Consider the following 15231-nt stretch of genomic DNA (forward strand, 5'->3'; position numbering starts at 1 on the left):
TGATATTAATTTCGCTATCTCGTTGAAGAGGAGAGGTCTGTCTGGGTATTTGTGTGCACGGGGGGCGGGGCTGTTGTTCAGACAGTACGCGGCGCATGAAACAGGAACGCTTCCAAAGAGAGACGATGGCAGAAAGAGCTAAACTGTCCAAAATGCGGCTCTTTCCTCCCTGAGCTGCGGCTCTCTGTGTTTTGGTAAAATAACTGTCATGTTCTCAGATTGTCGTGGTGCCTTTAACACCCTCATGTAGAGCGAGCAGGCAGGAGGAAGATAGCAACACGTGAGCATACGGAGAGAGCATATCTGCAGCTGTGAACGCCGACAAGAGTCTGTTATGGGACGGAAAGTTTTTCTAAAAAGACAGTCAGTGGCGATCTTGTAGGGGGAACACAAAAAATCATTTTTTTCCCCCTAGATTACGACCAGCCATTTCAGCGCAAAATTAATTAAATTTGCGCCCCTTTTATCCAGTTACATTACTGCTACGATGACTGCATGTTGCGCTGTCTGTGTAGAACACGCTGGAGGGGGGGGTTGCACGCGGGGGAAAACAATGAACAGGTAAAGAGGAGGGGGCGGGGCTTAGACTCATCGCTGATGATTCCAGACAAACTAACAGGATTTACTGAATTTAAAGAAAAAAAATAATAGAAACGAGTCTGCATCAAAGTGAATTTGTTTCCATCATGTCATTCATCTTAACTCTGGGTGTTTGACAGAAGAAAGAAAAGTCTGTTTAAGGTTGTGGAAAATGGACGAAAGATCAAAGGAAACATAACGCTCATAAAGAATAAAAAGAATTAGATTAAATAATTAAATAAATATCCTTTCAGCATTTTGAATCAATACAAGAATTGCCAAATGAACTATTGCGATATATTGGCAAAAACATTTTTTCTAACACATCTAGTGTTAAGTGCAAAGGTGACCTAACACCTGTGCTCAGGTGAGTGTTTATGTTCTTCTAAAATGGATGGTGGAACGTGAAAAGAAGGAGGGAGAGTGCCCAGCCATCCCTACTCCAGCAGCAGCGGCAGCCAGAACCCTCCAACACCACATGGCAGCAGGCAGGGAACAACCGCCCCCCGGGCGACCACATCCGCCACCCAGGCCAGGGCCAGCAGGACCGCCGCGAGGCCCCCAGAGCCAGAGAGCAGGGAGACGCAGAGGGAAAGAGAGCGCCGCCCCAGCCCAGCCAGGAAAGCAGCCCCCCCGCCGCGCCGGAAGAGCCCAACGCAGGGCCCCACCGGAGAAGGATGCCCACAGCCCCAGATGAGCACCCCACCACCACCCAGGAGTTCCGGGCATCCCCCCGCCCCAACCCCAGGTACGAGCCAGGACCCCCCAAGGGAGACCCGCTCCGCACTCCAGGCAGCCACCCACCCGGCCCACGGTTGGTCCAGGGAGGAGCAAGGCAGGGGCCCGCCGCCCCCGCCCAGGAAGGGGGAACCCCGGGGAAAAAAGGGTGGCCCACAAGGGGTGTTATGAATATGGCCCGACCAGGCCCGGCCATGTTGGAAGTTTGGCGGGGCCCAGCGCTCAGGGGCAAGGACCAGGACCCACCCCCCAGGGACACGAACACCCCCGGCTCAGGTGTAATATGAACCCCCGCACCGCGCGGAGAGAGCACCGCCGGGCCCAGGGAGCCGGCACCGAAGGGACACGGCCGCCATCGCCAAGGGGCCCGCATCCCCCACCAGGGAAGGGGTAGGGGACAGATGGACCCAGGTCCCACCTTCCTTGCAAAATGTCTGTGCGTGTATGTGTGTTTGAGAGGGTGTGTGTGTGCATGTGTTTGCGTTTATGTTGGAATGTACATATTGAAGGGGGAGGGGTGTGTGTACTAAGGGGGGTGCAGTTAAAATTGGCGAGTAGGGCACTAAGGGGACATCTCCTGATTACTCACAGTGATGTCCCCTCACCCTCCCCACCAAGGGGCCCTAAATGTCTAAGGTGCGGTTAAAATTGGCGGGTAGGGTGCCAGGAGGACATCTGCTGCTTGCTTGCAGTGATGTCCAAGCACCCCCCCTACCAAGGACCCTACATGTCTAAGGTGCAAATAAAACCGAAAGAGGGGGGGCCCACTCCATACGGCAACCATAGGAGGGGGGGCCACTGCCAAGTAGCCCCCCCCAAGGCGCATCGCAGGCTAGACCCCCCACCCCCTCACCCTAATATGAGGTTATATGAGGAAGGGGGGTAAGTTGGGGACAGCTAGTCTTTAATTTTTAATTGAGTGATGATGTTTGCAAAAAAAAGACAGAGCACGTGTCAAATATACGTGTGTGCTAAATATACGTGTGTGCAAGTGTCAGTGAATAAATATGCAACACTCCCTGTGTCACATGCTAAAACCTACTTTGAGTTATGTTTCACTAAAGAACAAAGAGTTTCTCTCTAACAACATTAAATTCCCTGGGGTGTTTTTTTAGGAACAATGCCGAGAATTATCTAGTTCAATTTGGTGAATTTGTCATGATTCTTCAGATACACAACGTAGATTAGATGCACAACTTATTAAAGATTGATGTGCACATGCTGGGCTGTAATTATTAGTATCAACCCGATACCAAGTATTTACAGGGCTAGTATCACCAGTATGTAGATACAGATACTTTTTCCTTGAAATGTTATGATCATAGAATCATTTTGGAAATACACAATTTAAATGTGTATAATAGAACACAGGAAAGAGACTTTTGGTGAAAAAAACTGTTAATTAACTAATTAGAACAATGTAAACTGAACATACTGTCATGGTGCCTCTGTCAGACTCCTCCCCCTCCCCTCTCTGCTTGGCTCCTGATGCGACTCAGCTGCGACCACTTACCTCATCACCTGCCTGCTTACTTAAGGAGCTCCAGGATCAGCATTCCTCGCCAGTCCGTTGCCCCTGATGGAATTCATTGCCACGAGTGGTCGCCTAAGTCTGCAGCCCTTCCGGAACACAGCCTCGTCATAGCCTCCTGTCAAGCCACGAGCCTCTGCCGTTCCCTTAATCCACCACAAGCCTCTGCCAAGCCTTCAGCCCTTCACGAGCTGCGGTCGCAACCACCAGTGACGTCACGAGCCGACGAAAACCCACTTCTTCGTGGGTCCTCCCCGGAGTGTGCCGCTTCATCAACAACCCTCTAAACAAAGATCTGAATATTAAACCCTTTTCAAACCATTACAGAACTCACCTGCGTCTTCTTCTGGGTTCCAGCGTCTGGGTCTGTTTAGTTCCGTTAGCCATGACACATACATGAATTCTAGAACATGTAGATCAATATGGTACAATAATAATATCAAAACAGTTACTAGTGCAAAATTGAAAAAAAAATCAATGGTAACACTTAAAAAAAACAACATAAGCAGATTTTTAAAATAAAGGCAAATTAACAAAGTAACTAGTAAAAACACAGGCCAACAAAAGCTACACTGTAATAAATTCAGTTAAAGTTCCATTAGTCGTCACACATTTGAGTGTGTGACTTTTGTTCTCTGCATTTGAGTCCTCCTCTGGGCGAGCAGGGAGCTGCAGACAAAGCTGCACTCAGGATCTATTTGGTGGTTTCAACATATGTAAAAATGTAAACAACACAACAAAAACTCCTACCATTGCATGCAAGTCAGTTAGTCATTGGCGCAGCGGTTAACGCTCTTGCCTCACAGCAAACAACACATTTGCTGTGAGGCAAGAGCGTTCTTGGTTCAAGTCCCGGCTGGGGGACCTGAAGCAGAACATTTCGGGACATTTCTGTTTCCATAGGTGTGGATGTGAGTGGGCATGGGTGTGTGATTGTGACCCTGAAACAGACTGGTGACCTTTCCAGAATGCCCCCTGCCTTCGCCCGGGATAGGCTCCGGCAGCCCTGTGACCCCGAAAGGGATCAAATGGAAGAAGATAAATGAATGAATGCATGCAAATATGGGACTCTTTGATGGATGAATATGTGAAATGCGAATAAGCGGAGGAACACTGTAGATGCAAAAACATAAAATCTCTGGAACGTCTGATGGATAAAAACAGTAAAAGAACCAGGAGGCGGATGAGTCTGTGAACAAGATCAACCTAATACCAAACTATCAGGATTGTCAGGGTTAGTTTGTAACTTCAATATCATATTCAGTCATGGGTTTCTGCTGTGTTACCTGTACATGCTACCTCTGGGTCAGACCAAGCAGTGGCCTACCGGCTCCCCTGACCGCCTGTCCCTGACAAAGTCCTCTGCTTCAACCTTCTGGGCAACCAAACCAGTTTTGCAGCCTTTAACCCTTGTGCTATCCTAGGCACGTTAACATTGGGAGTTGGGTCATCTAGACCCGCTAGACAGTGCTCTGAACCTTTTTTCTTCAATGATTTGTGATCTTCACTGGTGTCCATGGATTACATGAAATCCTCTGCACCTTCATCCACCTTTGTCATGGTAGGGAGAACACGTCAGCGTAAGGAGAAGGATTACAGACGTTTCTATGGCAGTAAAACTCCTCACTGGACACTTTATGGACTTTTCTCTGACAGACATGAACATTTTCACAATAGTCTCTCGTGTTTAAATTCTCAAATTTCAAACCTTTATAAAGTCCAGGAATATAGGTTGAAAACAAAGATCCGATCATGATCAAAGTACCTTTGAAGACACAGAGGAGATTGATTGACCAGATCCCCAACCAATCAGAACACAGAACAGGGTGAACTGTTTGGAAAAAAAAGCAGCCTAATCTCCAACAGTCTGAGGGAAACCCTGAAAGATGAACTGCGACGTAGAAAGGGAACACTGTCTTTTGTTCTATTTGACAGGGAGATTTAGAGGAGTTCAGATCAAGGCACAGATTGCAGAAGAGTGGATTAAATCTCTTATACCACAGTCCTGGTGAAAACTGGATTCTGATTGGCTGCTGGGTGCGTATTAAAAAGTGACAATCGCATGCCTTAAAAAGTAGTTCCGGTCACATAGCTTAAATATTCTGTATCACTAAGCTGGCTTCTTTAAAACAAACTTTAGCTTCATCATTTGGACAAAAACAAGCGGTAAGAGGTGAACTTTTTTCTCTGAACTGATGCTTTATTTAACCCATCGTGACCATCAGCAAGGATATCACTTTCCTTTGCCAGCTGAGCCGGCAAACTAGTGCCGTGCCGACGCGGTGCACCACGTTACAAATAGTCCGCTTTTTGAGAAAAAAGCAATCCAAACCGAAAAAATAACATGAATAAAAACGGATTGAATATTTATTTCTTTTTCTAAGTGACCACGGTACAAATGGTTTATTGTCAAAGTATACATTATCAACATTAACGCACACCGCCGAAGCAACCGTCCTCTGCTTTGTGTCGGACGGTTCAGATTTCCACGTTGTGCGTAATTTTCTGATAATGCATACTTTGTCTGCTATTAACCCTTATGTTTTAGGTGGGGAGGGGGGCCATACATTTTTTTTTTTCTATTTTTGTGCTGATTTTATATTATGTATTTTTTTTTCTTTTATGTAAAGCACCTTGTGTTATAGTTTATATGAAAAGTGCTTTATAAATAAAGTTTGATTTGATTTGATTTGATAATGTATCAAAAGGTTCAAAGAAGAGCAAGACTCCACTGTTTTTGTCATCCACAAATTTTTATTTATTCTTTTTTTGTCTTTTAAATGCTTAACAGATAATCAATTAAACAGAAAAGGAAAACATTTTTATTTTCAACAAAGTTTTCTAAGCAACAGAAAAAAAGAAACAATCACATTAAAAACAAGATTAAAAGGACAATGTGAGGTATTTGAAGGAGTGCACTATTTTACTTCAAACTATAGGCAGACTTTCTTTGACAAAGCCAAATTAAAATGATGGTCAGAAGAAAATATATAATGAAAGGCACATCATTTTCCAGTTTTTATCATGTATTACAAATGGCTTTTGGAATCACATTAACTTTAAAGTTGTTTGATATAATTTGATTAGAGTAAAAAAACAGTTCTTAGCTTACCCAATGTCAATAAAACAGCAGAGAACAGATAAATGATAAAGTTGATAAACGACAGTTTCCTTCCCTTTTCAGAATTAGACAGCAGCAGAATTCCTGCAGTTCAAGTTAACAAATTTGATTAACAGCAGCCAGAACTGATCTTTTTCACACATCCAGGTTCAGAACCAGGATTGGATCAGCACTCTGATGTTTAGTCAAGGTCCCCATGAAAGAAATCTGAAAGAAAAATCATGTGAGACTGATGCTGTTTTTTATGTTTGTTGTCATGATCTGAATCTATCAGGAAAATCCTATGAGGCTCCTTTAACAGCCTAACTAGAGTGTCTTACCTAAGGAGTCCAGACCATGCTGATCAAGGCTGGAGCTCCACGTCTGTATCTGAGAGATCTGCGTCTTCTAGCTGAACCAGAGCAACCCTGGAAGACAAAGTTCAGACGTTAGAACATTTTCTGTCCTCATAGTTCTCATTAAACGTGTTTATTCAGTAAAGTTTCCATGGAGACGTACCGGCTCACAGATGTTGTTCTTGTTGAGACACAGCTGCAGCTGGCAGTGAAGGTAGACTTCTGAAGGTTCCTTTCCAGAGAACTCAAACATGTTGAAGGAGAAGGAGTTGGAGGTTCCTTCTCCATTTCCCATCACTTGAACTGTTCCATCCTCTGCATTTGCACAGCTGGTAACAAACAAGAAAAAACAAACTATTGTCAGAACTTTTAGATGGTTGCCTTGAAGCAGGAGGTTCTGATCGTCTCACCCGTCTGTGATCAGGTCATATCTGGGAGAGCTGCTGGGTGAGTTCCCACTGGTTGCCCAGCAGGAGTCGGTCACCACAGAAACCACCTCTGCATCCAGACCCTCGGTCTCCAGCACAATCCAGATCTTCTGGTTCAGCCTGACATCACTGTTTGGACCCAAAAGTTGGGTTTGGGCAGCATCAGAGTAAGCCTTCATGGTCAAGCTGTAGTGCCACTCTCCAGATTGGAGGAAAACTTTCACAGAGCTGAAAAAAGCAGAAGGTTCGTTCATTAGCCAACCAGTTGATATCAAGTTTCAAATTAGCATTCTAATCCTGGACCTGCCTGATCATCTTTGATCTCAGAAACCAAGGTAAGACCTCATGGACTACCAGTTGCTTTAGGTTACAGCAACCACATGCGAGAACATTCCTGTGTTTTTATGTTCTGGGCTTAAGTCCAAGTCAATGGCTACCCCTGGAGGGTGAACCCAAGTTTGATACGTACTTGTCCAAAATATTGAATGCCACATTCTGCAGTTCAGGTGCAGGATGGCTGCAGGAGAACTCAATGAAGACTTTATCCTGACGGGTGATGAGGTCTAAGGAGCTGTTCCGGGTCACAACTGCATTTGTGAAGATGACCTGGCTGTTGTTGGTCTGAGGAATCAGATGTTCAGAAGTAAATCAAAATGTTTTTTTGTCAACTGAAAAGGAAATGAATGAAATTCAACAGAAGTTCCTAAATTATAGAGCAGCAGGAGAAACTTAGCAGAGAGAAGGTGGAGATGTTTTTGAGGAGAATGAAGAGTTGGAGGAGGAAACCCACCGTGACCTCTGTTCCACAACTGTCACTGCTAAAGCTGAACTTCAGCATGTGACTCTCGGGGTCCATCACACCTGTGCAGGTCTTGTCATTGAGGTGTAGGTGATTGTAGTCGATGCCGTTTTCCTTCAGGAGACAACCCACCAGAGTGAGTGAGGCAGTGTTGTCCTTGCAGACAGTTGGACCTCCTGAACATGTGAACAATGAGTCAAACTATGAAATGTAGTCCTTTCTAAGTTCTGATAATCAGGTCTGACAGCTGACATACCCAGTCTGTTCTGTTCAGTGTACTGTGAGGCATAAATGGCTCTACAGCGGCAGTCAGTGTTTCCGTGGATATCTCCACAGAACTCATGGTCACTGCATTTGTCCTGACAGATGGGCTCAGGGTGGTCTGCAGAGAAGAACAAGTGTTACTCTGAGAATGTAGGGGCTTTGACAAACAAAGATCATTTCTGTAACGTTCTTACGGCACTTAGCTGCTGTCCACCAGTTCTGCACGGTAGATTGACTCTTCTGGCAGGCTTTGGCGTAGGCCTTAAGGAACTGACACCTGAGACCGTCCACTGCAGGATACTTGTTCAAAGTGCTTCTGCAGGCAATTATGTATGACTCTGGATCAACAACAGCATTACAGGAGGAGAATGGTGCAGCTGACAGGACGTCACACCTGTTCAATGCAGGAAAGAGAAAAACAGAGAAGACATTAAACAGATGATCATTTATACTTGTTCTTTATCACTGAAATCACTGAAGATGAATGGAGGAATCTGCTTACTGTTCAATCACAGTAATGGGGTTGATGGTGTCGTCAGCAGGGTCTACATACTGTTGCTGACAGCTGCAGGCGACAAACAACACACAGTCAGGACTGTTCTAATCTTTCATCAAACAGCAGCAGAGCAGCAATCAGTGAGACTCTGACTTTGTGATCAGATGTTACCTGGAGTCACTGGACAGCCTTGAAGATGAGGAACTGCTAGAGTCTGCACACAGACCCTTAACATTGACAGGTACATCAATGTAGATCTGAGCTGTGGTTCCATCAAAGAACAGAGACACAGGTGAACCATTGAGTGAAATATTGGCAGTGACTCCAGTCTGGTCCTTGGAGAGACCAACACCATTAAACGTCTGGACTGAACCACTGAGGGTCACAGGTGAGCCTCCCACCTGTTGGACAGCAGACAGATTGAAGGAGGAAACAGTCAGTAAAACTCCTCAATCATCTTCAGAGCAGAGGAGGTGTGGAGGAGATCAACTCATGAGGTTTTAGTCAGCTTACCAGGACTCTGTGTCCTTGTAGCAGCTGAATGTCATCATCCTCACTGAAGTCCAGAGTGACACTGTCCACAAAGCTCACATCTCTGCGACGCCGTTCCAGAAAGTTGGCCTTCAGAGTGAATCCAGCAGACTGATCCTGCAGCAGAGTGTACTCACACCGGTCTGACACTGAGTTGACATTTCCACTGATGTCAATGACAGAGGGACCAGTGACTGTGCACAGGTTTCCATGGACGCCTGCAAAGATGGAGACAGGTGAGAGTTTTAAACCAAACTTTGTATAAATAGATCATCTGATTTTCAGAACATGGTTTATCAATACTTTGTTAGTTCTTACCTGTCAGTTCACTGACAGCAAACAGGAAGAGCAGGGGGCGGAGCATGTTGGAGGATATCAGATCAGGCTGGAAAATAGAAATGGAAAGTAAATTTTTATTTTAATTAAATGTACATTAAAATCTTCAGATTGGCATAGATGCTCCAATTTATAAACCACTTTGTAATTTTGTACAATTGTTCAGAAGAACACCCCATTTTACCCCAAACTAATTTTTCAAAAAACAGAAATAAATAGATTGATTGACGGATTTAAGCTACAGTGATGCTACTTGATAAAAAGGTATAAATGACTTTGAATCAGTTTGAAACTCTCAACAATTCATGTAAGGAATCAACTTGACAGAAGGATGCTCCAACAGGTCTGCAGTCTGTCTTACCCTCAGCAGACAGGAGGAAGAGTGAAGATGATGATGATGCTTCTCCTTTTCTCTGAAGATCCTGCTCAGGGTGTTGGTGGAGATCACCGTTGTGTCTCTGGCTCTCTGTCTGCCTCTTTTTATGCTCATTCTGGCCTCTATCCACACCCAGAAGAATTCAAGGGGAGGGCTGGAGGTGTATCACCTGAGGGGAACCAACCTGTAATGTGATGAATCAGCAGCTTGGAATGTACCATTGTGTATTTTTTTAATTAACTGTTAACTAGTTAAGAAAAACATAAACTGAGAATATGTCATCAACTTTCTGAATCATAAATCAAATAAACTCGATAAAGAAGTTTCTGCAAAAAGGTTGTAAAAAACAAAATCAAGTCAAAGTAATGTTTAGTTCAAAAGTTTCAAATATCTTATGTGTCACGTCGTTGATGGGCCAAGTTCTATTTCTTGTAAGGAGAAACTAGAGGAGAAATAAAATTTTAATCTGTGATGTCTTTCAAAATATGTTTGGAATTTTGTTCCGTCTGAATGTTCATTATTCAGGCATCGTCTGTCATTGCTTTGGCATTTAGGATTGACAAAACCGGTTTATTACACTAAATTGGGTAATATTCAGGTCAAATTGCTCAATCTGACTATTAAAGAAAAAAAACAGGTTACAACTCTTTCCAAGAACATTTTTCTGATATTGAAATTCCACTTGAAACTTTGTTTAACCTGAATTATTAATAATTAAAAATTCTAGTTTTAAAAGAATGAGCTTTCTAAAAACTTGAAGAGATCAAAATGTCGTATTTCAATGGTATTAATTTAAATAATGAGGTTGAGGTTTACATTTAGAGCGTGAATTCCAAAATATTTATGAATAATTCCTTTCATTACAATTTCAATTCATGAAACAATTCAATCACCCACCCGGGACACCAACTGTTTGTACCCCTACCCACACGAAGAGACTGAGGAACAGCTTCTTCATCAGAGCTGTGAGTTTCCATACACCCCCCCCCCCCCCCTCGGACTTAACATAACCCACTAATCCCCCGTTACTACACAGTTGACAATGCTCTGGCTGCACTTTCAATCATGTATATATTCATTCATATGTGCAATATTCATCCCATTTTACTGTACAGTCTCAGTCGTTATTTATTATTTTTTTACAGTATTTTTGGTATTTGTTGGAAAAGAGCTGCTGGAAAGAAATTTCATTATGCACTGCATAATGACGATAAAGATTCTGATTTCTTAAAGTTACAACATCAAATATTTTTTTTTTTATATATTTTTTACATATATTTTTTACAAATTCCAAATACACTGAGGGTGATTTACTACTTCAACTAAATGAAGACAGCTGTGGATGATCAATCTTAACCTGGTGAGGCAGACAAGAAAAACAGACCATGACAAAAACTGACACATCCCTAAAATCCAAGTGCAGAATCCTCACACTTCTATCCAGAAAAGTAGCTTAATGCTAAACTGAAAATGGTTATCTAGGCTCTTGTAGTTCAGTCTGATTGCTTTGGTGGATTTTATTTTTTTTTCACAGAATCTACTGTTTTTGTAGTGTCACGGCTCAGTGGAAATGGGTTGCAGATGCCAAGTAAACGTCAATCCTATAAAACTCTTCATTTATGAGAAATCATTTAAGAAAACATTGTCTGGTTTCATTTGGACTTCTTACAGTTGCAGTTGATTATGTGGTGTTCTAGTCTTATCACAATGGATGAATCATGCAGAACTTGACACCTTTCATTGATGTAACGATTGCTCACATCTTCACAAAAGAAAAAAATAATTATGAAAAGTCTTTCAGTTTAAGGCATTCCCAACCCAGTTCCTCTCCTGGTATGTGGATTGGACTGACTTGAGGGGCTGAATGTACTTGTTGAGGAATTTGCTACATCTGCTAGATCGACTTGGTCCAACTGTTGCCCTAACAGCCCCAAAACATCACTGCTCTAGAGGAGATCTGTATGGAGGAATGGGCCAAAATACCAGAAACAGTTTGTGAAGACTCACAGAATATGCTTAACTGCTGTCATTGCCAACAAAGGGTGTACAAAAAAGTATTGAGTTTAAATTTTGTTATTGACCAAATACTTATTTTCCACCATCAATTATATATACATTTTTTTAAATCAGACAATTTGATTTTCTGGTGTTTCATTTTGTCTCTCATAGTTGAGTTAAACCCATGATGCAAATGACAGGCCTCTGCCATCTTTATAAGTGGGAGAACCTGCACAATTGGTGGCTGACTAACTCCTTTTTTGCCCCACTGTATGTATGTATTTTTTGTCTAAAGCAATCCTGGACTCTTGAAATCTTTATCTGAGAGGAGCAGATGATCAATTTGACTGAGGCAACAAAGGATTTGTCAGTCACAGATTCTGGAAGTTGTCGCACTAAATACAACAACTGTGATGTTAGTCATGTATGGTTTTGAACTTTAAGAGACAGGATTAAAAAATGCAATCCAGTAAATCATATTGTGTGACTTTTATAAGTACTGATTTATATGAAGTAATTGTGAGGGACAGCATTTAAAAAGCAGCATCCAGATAATCAGAATAGTTGGGAAAAGTTGTTTCTGGTGTTGAGGTGATGGTGTCTGAAACTCTTAACGCTTGTGGGATAATTCATGAGTTTTTGGGCATTGGTCAACATTCTATGAAAACTGCATAGTTTTTGTGCCTAAAGCTTTATTGTATCGAAACAAAACAAAAAAAAACCCTGACCTCATTGACAGCAGTATGTCATTTGAGCTGCTGTCTTGTTGGTAATAAAGTCAGTTTTGTTATTTACATTCACACAAATAAAACATTTCTTTTGAATAGGCAACAGCACTACAAATAAGCACTGTGTGGCAATAAACTTACAAGGAACTTTAACTCTCATGAACACCAAACCTGAATGATTACAAGTAAAGCGGTTCAACATTTCAATGGTCATTAAAACAAATACAGTCTAATTCTTATATCTGAAGTCATTTAGTGTGTAATGTTCTGTCTAAATATCCTAATTTTAGGTTTCCTCTGTGTTTACTTTGGCTGTTGGTAAGAACTCTTGGAAAATTAATTTTGTAGAATCAAAGGAAAATAATTAGGTTTCATTTTGACTTATTGCATTGAAAGGTGATTGAACAGGAAACTTTGAAAAGCTTTCATTATGAAACAATTTTTCACATCCTAGCTAAACAAGAGAAAGCACAATTTAATAAAACTGCCTTTTCACTAGCAGCACACCTAACCCAGTTCCAGTCCAGGTATGTGGGTTGGGATGACTCATGGGCCTGAAAGGCCTGAAAGGCCTGGTGCTTCCGGCTGATGAGGCCTTGGGGATGTTGTTCAAATCAAATCAACCTTTATTTATATAGCACCTTTCCAACACATGTCACTTAAAGTACTTTGCATAAAATACAATCAAATTTAAAAACAAGATGACACGACAAACAATGCCGACACCCCCCCCCCACACACACACACAAACACACCATGGTAAAAAGAGACAAAAGGATGGAATGTAGAGACCTGGCTTCATCCTCAAGTGGGGAAACGATATTCTGGGGACATGTCCACATCAGTGACCCCCCCCCCCCCCCTCACAGAGTACACTACCACAGGAACCCCCCCAGATCCGATCAAAAGAGTCAGACCCAGCAGGTCCCACTGCAGTGACCCCGTTCACTGAGAGGGGTCAATTACCAATGTGGGGGGATCCCTCTGAGGAAAACACTGGAGTTACAAGTAAAACAGAAAAAGAATCGAATACAAATGAAAATGTATTTAAAGCAGGAACAAAAAACAAATAATTACACAAATAAACCTTAATAGACATATACAATTTACAAATAAATAAATACATACAAATAATTAATTAAATAGATACACATAATTAAAAAAATAAATAAATAAATGTATATGCATTCACATATAAAGCTAGTTAAGAGACAACATAATTAATGAAAATATCAAATAAATTCCTAAAATTCAACTAAAACCTAAATTAAAAAGGCAGTTCTTAAGCCTTTTTTTAAAAACATGAACAGTCTCTGTTCAGTCTCTGTACCCAAGTGCAGTATGAACTTGAACTTAACTGGTAGAAAGTACAAAAGGTTTAATAACAAAGAGTCCCCACAAAAATAGGGAAAATCTCTAGGAACCAGAAAAATCAATGAGCACATTAGAGGCTCTGATTCTAATACAGAAAAGAAATTTCAATTCTGTGCAGGACACGCTGGGTAGACTACACCTCTTGGCCGGCTTGGGGAAGCCTTGAGATCCCCCCCAGAGGAAATGGCCAGAAAGAGAAAAGTCTGAGTTTCTAAGCTTAGATTGCTGCCCCCACAACCTGGTCCTCGATGGTCAGAACAAAATGGAATGATAGAAGAAAACGGTAGATATTCAAGATGTGCAAGCTCCTTGTCAATTTAAAAAAACAAATAAAAAACAGACTGTCAGCCAAATACTAATTATTTTATGTAAATTGTTTGTTTTTTGCCATATCTCATTTTATTCCTTGGTATTTTTTTTTATTCATTGTCTTTTGTCATAGAATCCTTTACGGCTTCTTCCACTTTTCTGAACCCTTCACTGTCCTTTTCAATGTGAATGTTCTAGTTTATCTTCTGTTTTATTATCTTGTCTGATGTCGCAATATTTTTCATGTGCTAAATATAATAAATGAACAAAAGCAGGGTTGGATGACTGACAACAAAAACCTGTCATGAAAAAGAATCTCTTAAAAAAAAGGCAAATCTAAGTGACAAGTGAGATAGTTTACCATTCCAAAGTTAATTAAAACACAGACAGGATGCTCTAGGGCAGCACTACCGTGTAGTAACCAGCACTCTTTAGAGGTCCTGGTTCAAATACTGGTAAAGGCCTTTCTGTGTGGAGTTGTCACGCAACTTCTCTGAAACTATGCAGTCAGAGATTCAACAGAAATCATAAAATGAATTTCTAGGTGAGCAGATTGCTATTTTTCTTACTAAAGAGTTGACAACAGTGCATGTGGAGGACCACAACTCATTAACCCTTGTGCTATCCTAGGCACTTTACCATTGGGAGTTGGGTCATCTAGACCCACTAGACAGAGCTCTGAACCTTTTTTCTTCAATGATTTGTGATCCTCACTGGTGTCCATAGATTACATGAAATCTTTCCACTAGGGCTGGGCGATACGGCCTAAAAATAAAATCTCCGATGTTTTTTTTTTTTTTATTCGATTTCCGATTTTTCCCCGATTTTTTTCCCCCCACCCTACTTAAGGAAAGCAATAAGTACAAACGGCAGACAACTTAAAGCAAATGTTGCTTTTATTTAATCAAACCCAAGACAAATGTAACCCCCATTTCTGGGATGAACACAGTCCTGGAATCAAAGTTAAATATAAGAATTTTCTTCTCACTCCCTTTTGGACTTGTGTTGTTTATATAATTTTGTCTTGTTTTTGTCCTATTTTGTCATTCTAACCTTGTTTTCACTTGTTCAAAATAAAAAGTTTACTTACTTACTTAAAATCCCAGCTTTGTTTTAAGTCCCACTTTGTAGTCTAGACTAAAAGGAGACAAACATTCATCTTGACAGTAGCACCATTTTCTAAAGCACATGTGTCAAACTCAAGGCCCGGGGGCCAAATTTGGCCCGCCATGTTTTTTCATGTGGCCCGCGAAAGCATAAAAGTTTTTAATTTCTAAAAATGTTTCTT

At 41.6% G+C, this 15231-nt stretch overlaps 1 protein-coding gene across 1 annotated transcript in view; it reads right to left on the reverse strand.

Annotated features, from left to right (window-relative positions):
• Positions 1-9663, reverse strand: part of LOC105357844 (alpha-tectorin-like) — a 63876-nt gene extending 54213 nt beyond the window's left edge. Inside the window, exons 1-9 of the mRNA XM_078935827.1 lie at positions 9520-9663; positions 9141-9207; positions 8805-9040; positions 8463-8692; positions 8298-8360; positions 7990-8189; positions 7788-7913; positions 7523-7707; positions 7202-7353 (exon numbers count right to left, since the gene is read on the reverse strand). Of these exons, the coding sequence (XP_078791953.1) occupies positions 7202-7353; positions 7523-7707; positions 7788-7913; positions 7990-8189; positions 8298-8360; positions 8463-8692; positions 8805-9040; positions 9141-9207; positions 9520-9648 (1388 nt within the window). The 5' untranslated portion in view covers positions 9649-9663. The remainder of the gene's footprint in view (positions 1-7201; positions 7354-7522; positions 7708-7787; positions 7914-7989; positions 8190-8297; positions 8361-8462; positions 8693-8804; positions 9041-9140; positions 9208-9519) is intronic.
• Positions 9664-15231: the final 5568 nt, after the last annotated feature.

The sequence above is a fragment of the Oryzias latipes genome, chromosome 18 (genome assembly GCF_053564925.1).
Source record: "Oryzias latipes strain Hd-rR chromosome 18, Olatipes_Hd-rR_3.1".
NCBI lineage: Eukaryota > Metazoa > Chordata > Actinopteri > Beloniformes > Adrianichthyidae > Oryzias > Oryzias latipes.